Source organism: Magnolia sinica, chromosome 9 (genome assembly GCF_029962835.1).
Source record: "Magnolia sinica isolate HGM2019 chromosome 9, MsV1, whole genome shotgun sequence".
Classification (NCBI taxonomy): domain Eukaryota; kingdom Viridiplantae; phylum Streptophyta; class Magnoliopsida; order Magnoliales; family Magnoliaceae; genus Magnolia; species Magnolia sinica.
The window spans coordinates 2342302-2360958 of record NC_080581.1 but is presented as its reverse complement, the minus strand read 5'-3'; the positions used below and the strand labels follow the sequence as shown (position 1 = coordinate 2360958).

Genomic DNA, 18657 nt, shown 5'->3' with positions numbered 1-18657 from the left:
AATGATCTGATAAAAGGGATTGACGGCTTTGATATATAGGTACATGCCGATGTGCCCGCACACAGAACTGCCCCGGAGCTAGAGACGGGCGGGGTAGGACGCAATCCGCTTCCAACTCAGCTGAACTATTAAAATCAAGCTCAAAATCATTCCTCAGATAGGGCTACCAGACGATAACACAAATTTGCCTGCTCTATCAAAAAATCTTCCAACTGCTTCAAGCCAATCGGCTCAATCAGATTATGATTCTGAAACTTAATCTTGAAAATGGATGTGGACTCAGTCGCATTGGGCCCAGATAACGTTCCCACTCTTCACAAATCGCATTACTCAATTCTTGGGCTTGCCCTACTCTTGAAAATGCCATAGTTGGTTGAATCCGGATCCTATGCTCGTGACGAACATGAAACTCCTATTTGTAGCAATCTGATTGGGCCACATTGTTGGAACGTCCAAATCAAACTGTCCAAATTCATCCAGATACATGCTTCCTCTTATTTTCTGGATTCAATCATATACATCCTCCCTATTATTTTTATTTTCTAGATTCAATCATATACATCCTCATTATTATTTTCCGGGTTCATCCAAATCCATTCTCTCTAATACCTAAGGATGGTGGCTGTTTGTTTTCATCCAGATCCATTCTCTCTGATAGCTAAGGATGGTGGCTGTTTGTTTTCCAAAGCTTTGAAAATAAGCATTCTTTGGTTTTTATAAAAAGTAATTAGTTATATTCACGCGGATTAGATAGTAGCAAGACACCAAGCTCTGTGGGCCCCACCATGATGTATTTTTTTTATTCATACCGTCCATCCATTTGTAGAGATCATTTTAGGACATAATATAAGGAATGAGCTAGATCAAAATCTCGAGCGGACCCCACCACAGAAAACAGTGGGGAGGTGTCAGCCACCATTAAAAACTTCCAAGGACTATAAAAGTTTTTGATCAAGCTGATATTGGTTTTTCCCTTATTTCATGTCTTTGTTAACTTATGAACAGGTTGGATCTCAAATAAACATCATGGTGGAACTTAGTAAGGTTTCAACAGTGGCCGTCATTGTCCCTACTGTTTTCTGTGGTGAGGTCCACTCTAGCTTTAGATCTGTCTCGTTATTTGGATAATATCCTAAAATGATCTCTCCAAATGGACGGATGGTATAGATACAACACATACATCATGGTAGGGCCCACAGAACTTGGTGCCGTCACCTCAGTACCGATTCTCCCTCCTCAAACTGTCAGTAGCTAATCCGCATCTCTTGTCTCACGTAGAATCATCTGGAATGAGAGCTTTTTAGTCTTACGAGGTATCAAATATTTATATAAATAGTTATAGTGTTTGCGAGTTACATGTAAGCAAGCAGCAAAACAATTCAATAAAGAAAGTTTTTCAATTCTCTTTGTGGTATGTACGGTTTTAAGTCTTTGTAAAAGCCAACACACATCATCACACACAGCATTTAATGCAGCCCTGATGGTCCTGTTTTTGGCAAGCAGGAGATCTTGATTCTGGTTGGTTACTTCATAGTTAAGAAACCATACTACTTGTGGACGTTTTTACCTATTCAAATTTGATAACTTCAATGACAGTCAGGAAATATTAGAAGGCAGGCCATGGTTTGTTAATGGCCACCTTCTGGTCTTAAAGAGATGGTCCTCCTCCCTAACGCTTTAAAAGGATGAACTTACCTTGCATGAAACTCGGCTTGTATTTGCTAGGGTATGTGTGGAGATAGATGTTGACTACTCCCTTCCACTATAAATTGATATATCATTCGATGATAATAAAAGTTTCAAACAAAAGGTGGAATATTCATGGAAACCTCAAGTCCACATCTTAATCAAATCATCCACATCTTTCTTCCAAAACTCAATTTAATAATAAACAAATCCAAGCTCAAGTCCTGATGTAGAGTGGGTTGCGGACACTTTCATGTCTAAGATGGATCAGAGAAGGCCCGATCAAAGGTAGAAATTATCAAAACCATTAGAACCTTAAAACAAGTATATCTCGTAAAACGGACTGCGACGTACCATATATGATTTTGGGGTAGCACGAGCTACTTTAGCCAACCAACCCTGCCCATGCCGGGTTGCTCGCACCGAATTTACAAGATTCCATCATATCGACAACCGAATTTCATGTTTAATTCCGTTTTTACTACAAATAGTAAGTTTTAGTTTGATTATAATTCTTCATTTGTTGGGCTTTAGGAGTTGTGTCAAACATGAAAAGTGTTTAGAAAAAGTAGGAGAATAATATTGTTAAGCCACATAGGACACTTACTATAAATAGAAAATTTATTATTTATAGTAACTTATAAATTTTAGGAAGTTTTAGTTATAGTTTAATTCCTAAACTTATTCCAAGTCTTGGTATCCCTATTTGAAGGGTTGTAGATTTATTTATTTCATTAATCAATCATTTTATAAATTTTCATGAATACTATTTCTATTTTCTTACTTTTTTTCTTGTAGATTCGAGAAGTCTCTACGAGGAGTCTAGAGAAGCTTCGTGAATTCGTAGTTATCCTTGAGGAAGATGGTGATTGACCTCATCATGTTCATCCCTGCGTCAAGTACATTCTAAATTAGAGCTTGGGTCTTAACTTAGGGACAAAATGAGAGCGTTTGATGAGAATTGTGAAAAGGTGGTAGCCCAAACCTCCACCCGTAAGCCTATCCAAATCCAAATTAAAAAAGTTCAGGTAGAGAAAGCTAGAAATGTGATGTAGGCCTAATTCAAAGGGAAAGCTCAATCCATCCACTAGCCCACAAATTACATTCATGATGAATGGCTTCGAGACTATATTGTATGCTTCTTTTTTTTCAAAAGAGAGTTTGAAACTGAAGTATTATGTGAAAATGTGATGCATGTGTATTTTCATGCTAAGATTGGGTAGCCTCAAGGTAGGGTTTATGAGATGCATAATGGCTAGGGGTGAATCTCAATATGAGACCTGTGAGATGCCAGTAACTCATGGGAAGATCTTGGCTCGTTTGTCTGAGAGAGGTTAAATAAAGGGATACTCCCGTCCGTACTAACAATTCTAAAGCTTTTGGTGCATTGGTTTGTACTCCCTACTTAAAGTGATATAAAGTGGGAATATCTTGATCGGTTCACCTGAACGGGTTTAGATAAAGAGATATTCCGATGCGTCCTTGACAGCTCTGGAGCTTTTAGTGCGGACTTTGAATATTCTAACGTAAAGGAAAACGAGGAAGGTTCTCTCCTACAAAATAAGTATCTGACCCAAATAATACAATTGCCAATTCCAATCAATTTAAAGTCTTATTTGATTTGGATTGTAATAAGGATATTGATCCCATCATGATATGAACCAGAATCTATACGGAGTGGTCATTTGAAGTTCACTTGCAACCACTTGTATTTTTGTTTGGCCTACAACTCATTGCATGTGAGTTATGTAGCTGTGTGGAACATCAGAGATTCCAAGCAGGCTCTAAGGTCAGCTCCACCATTAATGTCACCCAGCGCAAAAATCAGGAAGGTCTACTCATCAGACAGGTCACACAGGCAAATTGAATCAAGACCGTTAACAGGTCTCATTTAAACAATCCCATTGTTTTGGTACAGTGGGTCCAGATCTTTTTGGTGGGTCCCACATTATGCAGGGCTCAGATGTCATCCGAATAGCGACTAGGTCAGGCCAAGGGCCGAGTTTTCCAGCGACTCGGCTCGAAACTCACGAGTCGACTCATCTGAGTTTTGAGTAGACCCAAAGAATTTTAAAACCTTCGTATTGATTGAGACCTTCTATGCAGCGGTCCTCATCATGGATGGTCTAACGTTCCCAAAATCCCACATCGGACAATACAACCGTTATCCACCATCTATTTGAGGGCCACTGATCAGACGGCTCCGTTCTTCCTATTCGTCTGTAATTTAAACCATTTTCCATCGACATTATTCACAACCAGATGGACGTTCCTGATCAAAACATCACCCTGCCACCCGATGCATCAATCGAGACCATCCATACAGTAGGCCTCATCATGGAAGGCCTAACATTTAAAAAACCCCACATCAGATAATTCTAGCCATCACCTTTCTGTGTAGACTCCTAATCTTCTTTTGTTCTCTACCGTCCAATTAAATGCCACTGATCAGATGTCCACAGTCATCCAATTCAACTGCATTTTGAACAATTTTCCATCCACATTACAGACAACTAGATGAACGTTCCTGATTGAAACTTCACCTTTCTCTACCGTATCATCTTCATAATCTTATTTGATACTTTCCTGGAAATCTAAGGACATTTAGAGACATCGTTTTCCTATCCAAGAAAAGAACTTTAGTTTCCTTTTCCAGTACCATCTCTTTCATGCAGATTCTACCACCTTTACGTAGTTTTTTCATTTCTCTTTCTTGCACTCTAAAAGGAAGTATATCTTGTTAAACAGGCCATCCAACTTCACTACACTATTTATCAATGCCGCCTCCACCAAATCCAATCCCACCCAATCAAGAAACAAGCCCAAGATCGGCACGGCCCGCCGGAATCAATGACTCCCCCTTCAGCTAAGCTTTTCGGGTTCGGTATCATCTTCTCTATGATCTTTTCTCGCTCCTTCTCATGTTCATTCACCATGTTGAACAATTGTCCACATCCGATATGGCCCGCAACGCTTTCGGGAGCGGGCTCACCGCCGCTCCCGACCACCGGGTTCCAGCTGGACCCGGGCCAAAGTGTTAGGATCCCCGCCCCGGTGGGGTGGTCCGGTCGGATGTGGGGGAGGACGGGTTGCGCGTTTGATGAGTCGGGGGCGGGAACGTGCCAGACTGGAGATTGTGGGGGGAAGATGGAGTGCGGTGGGATCGGCGCAGCCCCGCCGGCTACCCTTTTTGAGATCACACTTGGTGAAGGTGAAGATCGTGATTTCTATGATGTTAGTCTTGTTGATGGCTATAATCTTCCTCTCGTCGCCATGCCTAATGGAGCTTATGGTCGGTGTAACGTTACCGGTTGCAGGGCTGATCTCAATACCGGTATGGATTATGTTCTTTCATAATTGTATGTTAGAAAAAGAAAAAAGATGAAAACTAATGTTTGGTTGCGTTTTGATGCAAAATTGAATTGGATTGTGATAAATTAAGTTTGATAAAGATTAATTGATTGAAGTAGAGCTAGCTGTGGTTTTTGGAAATTTTGAATACATACATCCAGAATTATGAAAATTCGGAATTAATATTAATTGTAATAATAAATTAAAATTAAATTAAAAATTTGAATAAAAATGAATTCAAAAAACTTATTTGATTCAAGAGGTGTGACAAAAGTCACTCTGCTTAAATTTGATTTGCGCACTCGTGTATAATGCTACAAAGACAAGCATTATGCCCCGTTGTGCAAAATTTTCTTCTAATAAACCCAAAATTTTCTGTCTATTCCATGTCGGATTAAATCCATATCACTACAAGAACAAAAATGCATTTATTGCTTTTTGAAAATTTGAATGGAAAATTCAAATTATTTAAATTTATTTATTTATTTTGAAACACCAAAAATACAACAAGTTGCACTTGATCTATAGTGACGGATAATGAATTTCTTACATTTGGAATTGATGGAAATGAATTTGAAATGCATGGAATTGAAATATAATGGGTTTGATCCAAGATAAAAATCGCTGGTAAATTTTCATATTTAAAGAAGTGAATAAAATTGCAATTCAGTTCAATTAAGCAGCCAAACACGTCCCTAGTAGTCCATCGTAATCTAGATGTTGATAATAGATAAAAATGCTGGGGAATCATCACATGCTTTTGAGCTTTGGGGCCCACTCATGACGTGTATGTGGAATCCAAGTGGTGCATCTGGACGGTGGGGCCCATCTGATGAAACCGCTCCAGCCTGCGAATGCTCTTTCGCATTGCAATTTACAATCTAAATTTGCCAAACGTGGTATCTAATCAGTATCTAATGCATGGATTTATTTGAAAAAAATTCCAAATCAGATTGCCCAAAGGAGCTGCAGGTGGTGGACGGTGCAGATGGAGGTGAAGTGATTGCATGCAAGAGTGCATGTGATGCGTTTGGATTGGATGAGTATTGCTGCAGTGGGGAGTATGCAAGCCCAGCTTCATGCAAGCCTACTTTCTACTCAACCATCTTCAAGAGAGCTTGTCCAACTGCTTATACCTATGCATATGATGATGGCACCAGTACGTTCACATGCAAGGGCTCTGATTACACCCTTACTTTCTGCCCCACCTAGTGTGTGGCTGACATTCAAAACCCAAGTTTTTAAATTATTGCAACAATCATTTAGTAAGTCTCACATCACATGCAACTAGTTGGACGGTTAATGGCTCTTAGTTGGCAATGTGTCATGCGTGAATAACATCCAATCCATCTAAAAGGCTGGCCTGACTGTGAAGATCACCTGATGTAAAGATTAGATCAGTCCGCTCATGAGGTGGCCACAAATGACATTGATGTTTGTCCATTGTTTTCTATATGTAGCCTACATGATGAGCGGATCAGTCTATTTTTTGCATCATATGTTCTTGATGGTGGGCTGAACCCTTTTCGACGTATCAGATGTTGTACGCTCGACACATTTGAGTGATAGCCTTACCGTCCAACCAGTTGCATGTAAGACCTCCACCCATTTATGTGACCCTCATTCTTTCTCAAACTCTGAAATGAACATTATATGAACTTCTCATTCTTACCATGTAATGATGTTGTAATGTGTATGTGTGCTGTGATCAGAACCAATCATCTGTTGGGCCCACTGTCGACAAAATGTGCGGATAGGATGCTCCCAACTGCTGGTTGGAGGCCAATGATGATTGGTTTGTCACAAAACAAGTTCAGAAGATTATAGGAATGACTTTCAGACAGTTCTGATCGTCTCGACTGTTTGCAGTATGCCATGCATCTTTTCATTGCGAAAATGGATCATTCATCTGGTGAGCCCCACAATGTATGAACCATGATGTGAGAATCAAGCCAGTCATCAGGTGGGCCATTGCATGTGGTAAAGCAGATGATTGTACAAAAAGAAATCGACCCACAATCTACATTCAACATAAATGTGGGCCCAACTTCACAATCAGACCGCTCCGATTTTTTCCTACCAAGGACGATGTGCTGTGGCCCACCTGACCAACAACTCAAGTATAGGGACAAGGTCTTGTTGCAATGTTGTGATGAATTTAAGATAAGCTGAATCTCTAATTCTTCTTTAAATGGAAGTGATTAAAAGAACAATACCTGTTAATAGTCATAGAAGGATTGGAAGTCATTACTCTTTCATTCCAATACCAATGTGGATTCTCATCTCCTACTCTCTTTCTGTTTCCACATCTCTTTTTTGGCATGACCATGCCTCTGGCTTGTGTTTCCAAACTTCAAAGGAACAATTTGCCTTGTATACGACTTCCCCGGGAAATTCCTTTTATCTTTCGGAAGCGCTTGTAGCTCGGGCAACCAGTATGCGATGTACTCGCCTTCAGGATCGTATGTTTGCGCCTGAAAGAAAGAAGGTAGAATTGGTGGGGTCTGCATTCCATCCATGTAGATTCGATTGTGAGAAAAGAACACCGAATTTGTGTTGCGTGTGTAAATCATTAGGTCTATTTGTTTAGGTGGAAAGCTGTGGAAAAGAAAATGAATTCCCCTAATGTGACAGTTTTCTATGTTTAAGAAACCACCAACGAGAGGGAAACAGATTTTCTTTTCCCAGCTTTTTTCATTTCCCAGATAAGAACTTGTTTATACGTAGAATTGTACACTTCCACAGCTATGAGAGACAGGCAAGTTGTTTGGCGGTTAAGCTTTCTAACATTTTCATAGAAAACAACACTCATAACCAAACAACAGAATTACTGTTGGATTCCACACATATCAATTTCCAGAGGATTCTATATGAGTTTTCCGATTCATATTTTGGATTCTCTCTATCCAAATAAGCCTCGGGACATCAAATGCAGGAGTGGTAATGGGGGGCATTTTCACACCGGGCTTGAGTGGCGTGGCCTGTGGGATGCAAGGGCACACTCGGGGTGGGCGGCCTGTGTGAGGCGGGCCCCACCTGTGTGAAGCGGGTGGCTTGTGTGAAGTGGAACCCATGTGAAGTGGGGCCCACGAGGGGGGTTCGGCCGAAGTCCTAACCGTTGGGATGTGGGGCCTGGGCTATGAGATAAAGGGATTGATTCGCCATGCTCTATCAGTTTGAGCTTTTAGAGCAAGTGGTTAATTGTCCTGCAACAAGTGGGTTTCTGTGTTTAGGAATCTTCTTTATCCCCTGTAGGTGCAGCTGTGACTCCTTTTCGACATCCCCCACAGTACATGTTATTCGGGTCGCACCTAAACATAATTCAAAGCTATTTTTGGACACTGCCCCATTTGCTTTCTGACATCCAAACTGTCCCTTAAACTATCAAACATTGAAGTGTTACTAAGCTAAATTAGACCATTTAACTGAAACTTCCATTTCAAAATTTCAAATAGGATTTTTCAAAAGGAGCCAAGTTTACCATGCTATTGAAATGGAAGAGAGGGAAGCCATTGATGATGAGAGGGCTCGTCAATCTGAAGATAATTTCTAATAACAGGAACACTTACTTGCTTTGGGATACTGAAGTATCTATCCTCCCTTGGGTCATTCCCAACACCTATCAAAATACCCAACTGTATATTAGTATATCTTATTCTAACAAAATGAAAAGAAAGGGAACTGCAAAAGACCATACTTCTCTTTCCCACAGCAAAAAGGAAACCAACAAAAAGCAACCAACTTCAATGAGAATTCTCTACACAGGTGAGTTCTGGAATGCAAAATATAATCAGGCGAAAATGTGTACTTGTAATCGGATTGTCTTTGATTGTAAAATAAGGGTTACAAATATCAGAAATCCTACTACATCTAAATTAAAGGAATGCGATCATCAAGTTCATTGGAAGAATTGCAGATAAAAATTCCTCAGAGGATCAAAACCTTCTGCACCCTACACTGGATTTACACATTTGTACTTTTCTAGTTAGGTCGGACGCCCATATTCTAGGACCATACAAGCCTGTTACATGAAATGTGCCAAACCGAAAGCAAGCCACCCCTGAGAGAAGTAAATGAATTCCAAAGATCTTGCAAACCCAAAGACGGTTTTCCCATACGTTATCACAAAACATTTCTAGGTCTGAATACACCCAATGCCAGATAGCTTCTAAGAAGTATGTGCCCCAACCACACCTTCGTAACTCCAAATACTCAGATTCTGATGGATAAGGAGCCCCGAAGAATGATGAAACCGTCCCATATTCAAAATAAATCGAGACCAAACCTTTCATGCCAGTTTCTTGCAAGGTTGCGACATCTGCCAATTCATAACATTTAACATCTATTAAAATCTGGCTTGTTGGTTTTTTTTTAAATGGATAATCTTGAATGAATCAAGTAAATTTAGAAGAACCATGGTTATTTTAAAAATATACGTATGCTTGTACGTTTAAGATTACATGATTTTAAGAGAACTAAAGTTTCTTATAATAATTGCCATTAGATATAGATATAATTGTATAAAAAGCAATAGACTCGTGGAAGTTTCATCAATGAAAGAAAATGACATGAATTGGGATAAAATGACAAACCTGCCCCATAAGTCCAATTTCCATAATTCGAACAAGGATCATAATCCAAGAGGCATGTCTCAAACCATTCGGCCCCCATGCGCCAGTCAATGCCCATATCACGGACAAGAAATGAACAAACAATCTGTGATAATTGCAGTGGCTTTTAGAATGTATGAAACCAAACATCAGTTCAGGAAGAAAGTATCTACAAATCTGACAAATTGATATGTTGGCTTTCTTCTATTTCTAGGAAAGAACAAGTTGCCCCTACTAATAATTTCATGCAATTGCCTGAAGAAAAAAACGAAAGCAAAAGCAAACCAACAAAGCAACATTTTTCTATTGATATCTACCACATATGCCAGTGTGGTAGACAGGACAAATATGTAACCCATAAATCGGATGGACCTCACCATGTAGATGTCGCCGCTCAAAGATAGAGGTGGTATACAGTAGCAAGGTATTCGATAATGGTAATGGTGATCGGCAGCTTATGACAGTTACAATACAGGCCTTTACAAACCTATAATGGTCATTTAAAAAAAATAATAAAGGAAGAAACTCTAAAGGCCACATATCAGACCTTGACGGGCCCATAACAGCTGTTACTGTTACAAGCCCGTGACAGGCCATTTCTTTTAGAACGGGCATTAAAGCTTTGTGATGCATAAGGGATCCCATCGTTACCATTACATAACTGTTTTTTAATGCCATGCTCGGTGTCTCATAGTACTGGAAATATGTGGATCTGTTAGAAAACTTTCGCTGATTTTTTTTACAACTGTACATTCGCTCAGTTAAATGTGGCTCCCCTGACTAGTGGACCAACTTGATTCTTAGGATGAGGAATCTACATTGTGGTACACTTTCGATGGATGGCTTGTATATTGCACCTGTTTGCCATGCTGGTATATGTGGTGGCATGTGCATTAGCCGACTTGTACACATGTCTGGGCTTAGCAAGGTTCATTAATGTATTAATCCTGCTAAAATACGTGGCCCCTTGATTTTGTCGTAAAATCACGAAAATATGGCTTGTGATTGAGAACAATGCAAACTTTTAGAAGGCTTCTTCAACATTGATAATCCTTCAAAAAAGTAAAGATTCACTAAAACTTCATTAATAAATAAACAGTCTTCAGATGATGAACATTTTCAAATTTCAACGGTCTTCCTAGAAGAATTGAAGTTGCCACAAGAAATACTAAGTAAGAAAAAAAGCATATAACTTTCCAAAACTTGTGAAGGATGGCAATGTGAAATCTGCTTACATATTCTATATAAAACTAATAAAAAAATTACATGTTCTTCTCATGTTACAAGAAATTCAGAAAAGAAAAGCAAACCCTTTTGGAAATGATGGTAGGTTATTTTGGCCAATTCTAGGAGAATAATTTATGTATAATTACTGGATATTTACTGAACCTTAGAAAAGAAAATTTACAGTTGTCTACATTGGATTTATTTCTTCTTTGTTAAGTAAAAAAGGGAATTCCTAAACACAAGCCATACCTGCCGTCCTCGGTTTGACATGAAACCGGTGGTGGATAGTTCTTTCATATTTGCATCTATAAGAGGGTACCTACAAATTAGCAAGGTGAAAATATATGAAAAGAAAGTTACTTCTCTAAATGATGTAGACAAGTTATTAAGTCACTTTTAGAGACATGAAAAAGAAGACATGGTCTAAGATCAAACAAACAATATACCCGGTACGACCATCTCTCCAAGATTCAAATAGTGTTTGATCCTGGCTCCACTTAAAGTCCTTAATTTTTCTTGGGCCACCTGAAATATTATACAGAAAGATAATTTTTAATCTCCCTTGTTGCTCTCTTGATGCGTTCAATTGAAGTACATTGCAATAAATCAGATTGATAGAAGGAAATGACCAAAGTGGTTGATTTTTGTATGTGTTTTATCAAAAGGGTGGACTATTTTTTCAAACTTAAAAGCTACTTTGAAAATTAAATAAATATATTGGTGTAGGTAATTTTTCACAGGAACTGCTATTTCAGATTATGTGTTTTGTACCGAATTCTGAAATCTAAGTCAAGGAATATCTTATGCTGGTGTGTTTGGGGTGTGTATTCTTTGGTTTTGCAAGTCTAAGAGCACTGTTCTTGTGGTCAAGAGGTTAGGCTTGATTTATCCTAGAAGCAGATTTGCTGTAACCCTCTTGTGAACTGATTTGATTATAAGAAGGGGGTGAATATCACTTCTAAGAGAATGTCAATAACATGACTCATGCCTATCTTTTCTTTTCTTCTTAATTCAACCTTTTTTCTATCATCATTTCAATTCGATTTCAATTCGAAATGATGACCCACAATTCCATAAGAGGAAATGACCAAGTGGGACTCGCCCCAAAAAGGATCCCTCATTACAAATGCATGGAGGTTAGCCCCACATCAATCATTTCCTCTTCACTCAAGTGAATGATTGTGAAAGGGGTCCCTCGTGTGAGGGGAGCAGAACATGTATCAGAGATCTAGGCGAACAACACTTGTCAAAGATCCAGGCCATTCATCAGGAAGGGCACATTGTGGACATGCCATATAAGAAAAGTCAGGGCAGTACACTCATTAAGTGAGCCACACATGCATGTTGAATTTGGACTGTTGGGAATTTTTTATTCTAACCATCCATTTTCCCATAAAAATTTAATCTGCCTAATCAATGGATAGACATTATTTTTAGCCTACTGCATGTTCACCGTGTAACCTACCTGATGAATGGCCTGGATCTCTGACACATGCCATCCACCAGATCTCTAACACATTCCATGTCCCCTCACATGAGGGGATTCTTATCGAATCTTGACTGGAAAATTTGAATCATCATCTAAACCTGTTAGAAAAATGCTTAGAGCCTAACACATTGAAAAATGAAAATGGAATAACTTATTTTTTAAAATAAGTTATTCCATTTAAAAATATATAGTATTTGAGAGAGAGAGAGAGAGAGAGAGAGAGAGAGAGAGAGAGAGAGAGAGAGAGAGAGAGAGAGAGAGAGAGGAATATAGAATTTCATCTATTACCTAAATGGAATATAGAATTCCCATATTTAATTGACAGAAACCTGAAATAATCCCTCCATATCAACTCAAATAAAACCCTGAAATCATATAGAAATATTAGTTCATAGTTAGCAAGAGAATAGCTTCAAATTTAGAATGCCCAGCATCTCTATCAATGTTTGACTTCCAAACAAACAGAAAGATATTGAAATACCAGTATGTTGAATCATTTGCACATCTCTCCTTTTCGTATCTCTTCACCTAAACAAGACGATCAGAACCGCCTGAGTAAATAAGCATTGCATCTTCCGACTGGTAAGTAATCATAAGCGGAAGGATAAGAGTTCAACCTCTTCGTATACATAACGGGGAGAAAGACTTCCAGAAGCAAGCCATGGAGAGAACTTCGTTGAGTAATCAGGTCCTAGCATTCCATTCCTCGTCTCTTTATAAATCCTCAACAAATCCTGCAAATATTTAAAATCCATCAAAATTGGATAGTCATCTAATTAGCTAAAAAGGATAAGGATGCGTTTGGTTGCACCATGTTAGACTGATTAATCATAACATATCATGAAATCATGATCTTTGGCGTGACTAAACACACCTTAAGCACCATAAGAAGCCCGACATGAAAGAAAACAACCAGCATTGACATATAATATCTATCAAATTGAAAGAGCTGAAGAAATTGCCTTGCCTTCTTCCAAAAGTATTCATTTACTCTGCCCAAAGCTGCACTTTCGCCGCCAACAAAGTGCATTCCTCTGTTACACTGCAACTTGAGATAAGCGAATTTTGGTTTGTTTGGTTAGTATAAAATATTTGTAATGATAATGCTATCAGCATCGAAGGTATGAAGAAAATTACAAATAGAAGATGTGGAACCTGCCTTTTCCTCATGGAGTCCCAGCTCATCAAGTGAAGGAACATGTCCCCATCCACCAATTTCATCCAAACTGATGCTAGGAAGTGGCCCGAGTGAGGTTGGAAGCTTGTAGCAACCTCTGATTGTGCACTTGGATTCGACAGACTGTAAATCATTGCATAACATGGACCGTTACAATAGTTGCTTCTAAGCTCAACTCAACAATGGTACATGTGGGGCCCACCTGTCTCGTAGGCCATATCATGGGATGGGCCATGCTCTAAACCTCCCCAATCAGATCTCCCAGCCATTCAATTGGTTGCTTGCATTTCAGTCAATGTTCCATATTTGCCAGGGCCCCAATCGAACAGTCAGGATCATTCAATGTGGATGTTTTTGGGTTATCCTTCATCCACGATGGCATCCACCATATCTTTTGGTTGGATCACAAACAAGGTGGGCCCCAGATGTTTTGCTCTATCAAGATTCCTAAGGCATTGAAGTTGGAAGATCAAATGCAACTTCAAATGACAGCTTTCTTACCTTACGGAATTGTGTATATACATCTGGTAGACTGCCTACATTAAATGGCAGATCATCTAAATGATACATGGTACTACCCCATATAAGTTGGAGCATCGGATTTGTAGCATTTCGGTTATTGGGCCCCGCCAGTGGCAGCACTACTCTTTGCAGACCTTTGTTGACAAGTTGCTCGATGATCAGCTCCTCATTGCAAGTCTCCTTATGAGCATAAACCTGATACCATTATTAAACAGTCAGCCAGGCCAACCGGTATTAGGGCCCGTTTGGATGCAGAATGAATTGAGAACCTTGACTTCATTCAGGAGGAGATAGCGAAATTGTAATGAAATTTCCTAGTATTCAAAACGGGTAGGTGGCCATCAAACTGCAATTGCATTTTTTCAAATCAAAATTGAAAGTAACAAAATTGCAATTTGGAGCCTACTCCCTCATTATGAAAAAGAGCCTGTTTGGGTGCCACCCAAATATCAGTTCATCTCAATTTAGTTAATTGTAATTATATGTTTGGAAATCATGATTGTTTGTTATCAAGATTATTTTAATCCTTACCAAATATATACAAGATCTCTAGTACATAATCATGACTAACTAAAATGGTACGAACTTTTTAAAAAAAAGTGGCATCCAAACAGACCCTAAGGGAATTACAAATTCGTTTTCTCCACTTCATCGAACTCCTTGGCCATCCAAACACAGCCTAAGAGCAAAATGAGAAGCATATGAAACTGAGCAGAGAAGTTGATTCCATGAGGATTCATTAACTGTATGAGCTCCAAAGGCTTTTGCGATTAAAGGGAGAACGTCTTCGGGCTTTCCATGTCTTATGAGCAAATCCAATCCCCGTTCCGTTAGGTTCTTTTTCAAGTCGGCCAAGCATTCTATCAGAAATTTCGCTCTCAGAGCTGTCATCACAGGACAAAATAAAACAATATGGAAGTGACTAACAAGAGTATAAAAATTGCAAACAGATAGTACACATGTGAAAATCTTTTGAATATGCAGCACTGATAAAAGCAGGGAAAACCCACATCATAGATTGACTGATTGTAAGTGTTATTGGTCCATCTAATGCAAGTATATTCAAAATTAGCCTATTTAAGTATCAGGTTGTGTTTGGTGGCACCAAATATCATAAGAAATTTCATGATTTTTGGTGCAACCAAACGCATTCTCAATTAATAAAAGAATATCCATACCCAATTTTGAAAACATGTTTCGCCTATTTCTCCACTGACATTCAGTTGCAACTCTCAAGAGTAGGATTTCAAATCCTAATTTCAAGAGTAGGATTTCAAATCTACTCTCCCAGATCCAGCTGGGTCCCACTGTGTTTGTGCAGTGATCAGAATATCATTCTGATCTAGTATTGGGTGGGCGACATCTGTATGAAAGGTTGACAATTACAAGAATTGCTGGATTTTTCCAACATCTTATGAACATTTGTGGCCCACTTGATGGCTGGACTGGCTTGATCTTTGGACCTTGCTACAGATACAGTGCGGCACACGTGATGAACCGGCTTGCATGCACATGTGATGCAGGACAATTAACCACTTGCTCTAAAAGCTTGAACTGATAGAGCATGGTGAATCAATCCCTTTATCTCATAGTCCAGGCCCTACATCCCATGGGTTAGGACCTCGGCCGAACCCCCCTCATGGGCCTTACATCACATGGGTACCGCCTCACACGAGCCACCTCACACAAGCCACCTGCTTCACATGGGCCGCCCACCCCGAGTGTGCCCTTGCACTCCTGTCCAATATATGAACTTAAAACACCACTTTCCAAATAACTCATTTTGATCCAAACAAACCACACAAGATCGAAATTTCTTTAAAAAAATCTATGGGTATGGTGAGAATTTCATGATTTTCTCAATTGATCTTTCATGTCCACAATTCTAGTCCAAATCACAGCTGTTGAATGCAATCAGAGCCATGTACCTCCTGTTTTGGGAAATCCAAAGTAATGGGTAGTCCTGAAAAGGCGTGGATCAACACAATACACCGGCAGAACCAGCTCGGACGACGTCCATGCCCGGCACAATGCCTCATTATCCAACACCCTCAAATCGTTCCGGAACCAAACGATGGCGACACCGGCGCCGTTCCTCTTCATATTCTGGGACGTGTACTTTCTGAAGGTTTCTTGGAGAATGACGTTAGTTTCGTCGGATTTTAGTCTGGGGACTTGAAAGCGGGAATTGGGTTCTGATGCTGGTGCGAAATTCATGGTTGGGGAGTGAGTAGGGAGGGGAATTGAGGTGTGGAAGATGAGAATTGAGGTGGGCCTCTTTGGAGAGAGAGAGAGGAGGTTTTTGAAGGGAGTAGAGAGGGAGAGTGTCATGTTCTGTTGTTTTGGATTTTGTAGGAGGGAGAGGGAGAGAGATCGTCGATGGAAAATTGAAAAAAATCTAGTGTTGGATTTCATGCCACGTGACAATATAGGTGATGATGACGTGGCAGTTTCTGGGCCAGAAAAGACATCTTTACTGGGGTTGCTCTTTTCACGTGCCACGTCTGGTGTTAGACTTGTTGCCACGTGGGCAACATGGTGATGATGACGTGGCAGTTTTTGTGCCGGAAGAGAGAGAGAGAGAGCAGGTGTGGGTTGGTGTTGGACGTGAGAGAGAGGGAGATGGAGACGGGATTCGGATGTTTTTAGAGATTTTTCCGACTGTAAATCCTACCTTTTACCCACCGTTTTTTCAAACGTTTTCAAATTTCACTTTTCCAAACTAAACCATTTTGTACGAACACTCTCTGTAGTCGAAGATATCCTTGCATTTACGGCCACGGTAGAACTCTGTTTTGTAAATGGCGGCAACGTAAAAAGGTTAAATATATAGCTACGGATTATAACCGTAGCTATTAGCTGCGTAGTCTGGCTAACTTTCAGGTTCACCCCACTTAATTTCCTATTTCCTTCACTCAACTTTCTGTTTGCTTTATTGAACTTCATGCTTGCCTCGCTTAATTTGCTTTGGGGCTCATTGAATTTTATGTTAACCTCGCTGAATTTCATATTTATCTCTCTCAATTTTCCTTAAGACTTGTTGAATTTCATGTTTGCCTCTCTCAATTTCCTTTAAGGCTCGTTGAGTTTCATGTTAGGCTTGTCCAATTTTATGTTAGGCTCATTGAATTTCACGTTAAACTTGTTTAATTTTATGTTAAGCTCATTGAATTACATGTTAGGCTTGCTCAACTATCATTTGTTGCATGTACCTTTTGCTATAGAACAAGTGACTATAGTTTAGATTCTTAGCTATAGAGCTAGTGGCCGCAAGTGTAGCGATGTGGGTACGCAACAGAGAGCTACGGTTATAATCCGTAGGTATTTCGCTACGGCCTTCGACCTTTTTCTGGTATTGGACACTGACACTGTAGATGAAGCAGAGTTCCACAATGGCACCGTGAATGCAAGGATATTTTCATCTGCAAATAGTGTATCCATACAAAACAATTTACTTTTAAAAAGTAAAGTTTAGGAGGATTTAGAAAAGATGGTAAAATGTGGGATTTACAGTCAGAAAAGATTCATGTTTTTATGTCTTGTTATAACAATATTACAAAATTGCTCTTTGAGAACACTACCGATCTAAGTCGGGCTGAAGGGCTTCTGGACATCTTGTGCAATCATAGCTCGATTTTGAAACGTGCTCGAATTTTAAGTCCGATGTAGCCTTTTAGATTGATAATCCAGCCCAAGTCTGACATGAACGCCCAACAGATCGACCCAGCCCATTAACAGCCCTAGCAAGGGAGAAATCGTGGTACGAAGCGCCGTATAACCAAAAGCTGTAGGGCCCACCTTAATGCCTGTTTGACATCCAATCTATCCATCAGTTTCACCATCTCATGTTAAGACATAAACCAAAAAATGAGTTTGATGGAAAAATCAAGCGAGCCACATCACAAAAAAAAAAAAAGTGAGGATGGAAACAGCTACCATTGAAACCTACTTGAGTCCATGTTGATGTTTATATGTAATCGAATCCAACTGGTTCATAGGGTGACTCTCACCAGGATAAAGGGAAAATAGAAACATCAGCCTCAACCAAAACTTCTGTGGGCCCCCGAGTGGTTTCAATGGTGTGTGTTCAATCCCCACTCTTTCTTGTGGTGTGACCCACATGAGTCTTGTATCTGTGTCATCTCTAGGCTACCATTCTAACATAAGCTGGCACAACGAATGGACAGTGTGGATCTCATAAAAGCATCACAGTGGGCCCCAAATAGCTTTTAGTTGCAGCCCCCCTTAAACAGGGGTGCTACTTCGCATCAGCAGTGTCAACGGGCCGGGCCAAGATCTGTCCAAGCGCACCTGGTATTGTTCAACTGAGGCTCAAATCCAGCCCAGGTCTGTAACGACCCAAATTAATCCAGCCTGAGTTTGGCCCGAAATGTTTATGCTGGCCTGGGCTCGATTCCTGTTCAAGCGCAAGCCAAAGACGCGAGAGTGGAGGGCTCGTGGAGGATAGAGAGAGAGAGAGGGGCTTGGGTCTGGGAAGAGAGGAATGGGAGGGGTGAGCTTTTATATATATATATATATGAGGAATGCTCACGTGCACACCTTACGTCAGCACCCGTGCACACCTTTGCACACGT

General features: G+C 39.9%; 2 protein-coding genes across 2 annotated transcripts; one reads left to right on the top strand and one right to left on the bottom strand.

Moving 5' to 3' along the window:
* Nucleotides 1-4499: 4499 nt before the first annotated feature.
* LOC131256641 (pathogenesis-related thaumatin-like protein 3.5) lies at nucleotides 4500-6702 on the top strand. The gene is made up of 2 exons (XM_058257582.1): nucleotides 4500-5020; nucleotides 5990-6702. The coding sequence occupies exons 1-2, from the start codon at nucleotides 4537-4539 to the stop codon at nucleotides 6247-6249; spliced, it is 744 nt and encodes a 247-aa protein (XP_058113565.1). The 5' UTR covers nucleotides 4500-4536; the 3' UTR covers nucleotides 6250-6702.
* A 499-nt stretch (nucleotides 6703-7201) lies between these two features.
* LOC131256644 (cryptochrome DASH, chloroplastic/mitochondrial) lies at nucleotides 7202-16595 on the bottom strand. The gene is made up of 13 exons (XM_058257595.1): nucleotides 15991-16595; nucleotides 14807-14946; nucleotides 14042-14257; nucleotides 13523-13663; nucleotides 13331-13405; nucleotides 12981-13097; nucleotides 12845-12891; nucleotides 12652-12728; nucleotides 11321-11399; nucleotides 11124-11193; nucleotides 9630-9753; nucleotides 8607-8656; nucleotides 7202-7511 (listed from the first exon to the last, which is right to left on the bottom strand). The coding sequence occupies exons 1-13, from the start codon at nucleotides 16475-16477 to the stop codon at nucleotides 7317-7319; spliced, it is 1818 nt and encodes a 605-aa protein (XP_058113578.1). The 5' UTR covers nucleotides 16478-16595; the 3' UTR covers nucleotides 7202-7316.
* Nucleotides 16596-18657: the final 2062 nt, after the last annotated feature.

Excerpts from the sequence above, each read along its gene's own strand:
- LOC131256641 (XM_058257582.1), top strand. The coding sequence starts at position 4,537 with ATGACTCCCCCTTCAGCTAAGCTTTTCGGGTTCGGTATCATCTTCTCT. Across the intron at positions 5,021-5,989 it reads CAGGGCTGATCTCAATACCG|ATTGCCCAAAGGAGCTGCAG; the intron begins GTATGGATTATG and ends ATTCCAAATCAG.
- LOC131256644 (XM_058257595.1), bottom strand. The coding sequence starts at position 16,477 with ATGAAATCCAACACTAGATTTTTTTCAATTTTCCATCGACGATCTCTC. Across the intron at positions 12,892-12,980 it reads CCCGTTATGTATACGAAGAG|GTGAAGAGATACGAAAAGGA; the intron begins GTTGAACTCTTA and ends CGTCTTGTTTAG. Across the intron at positions 11,400-12,651 it reads GAATTCTATATTCCATTTAG|GTGGCCCAAGAAAAATTAAG; the intron begins GTAATAGATGAA and ends ATAATATTTCAG.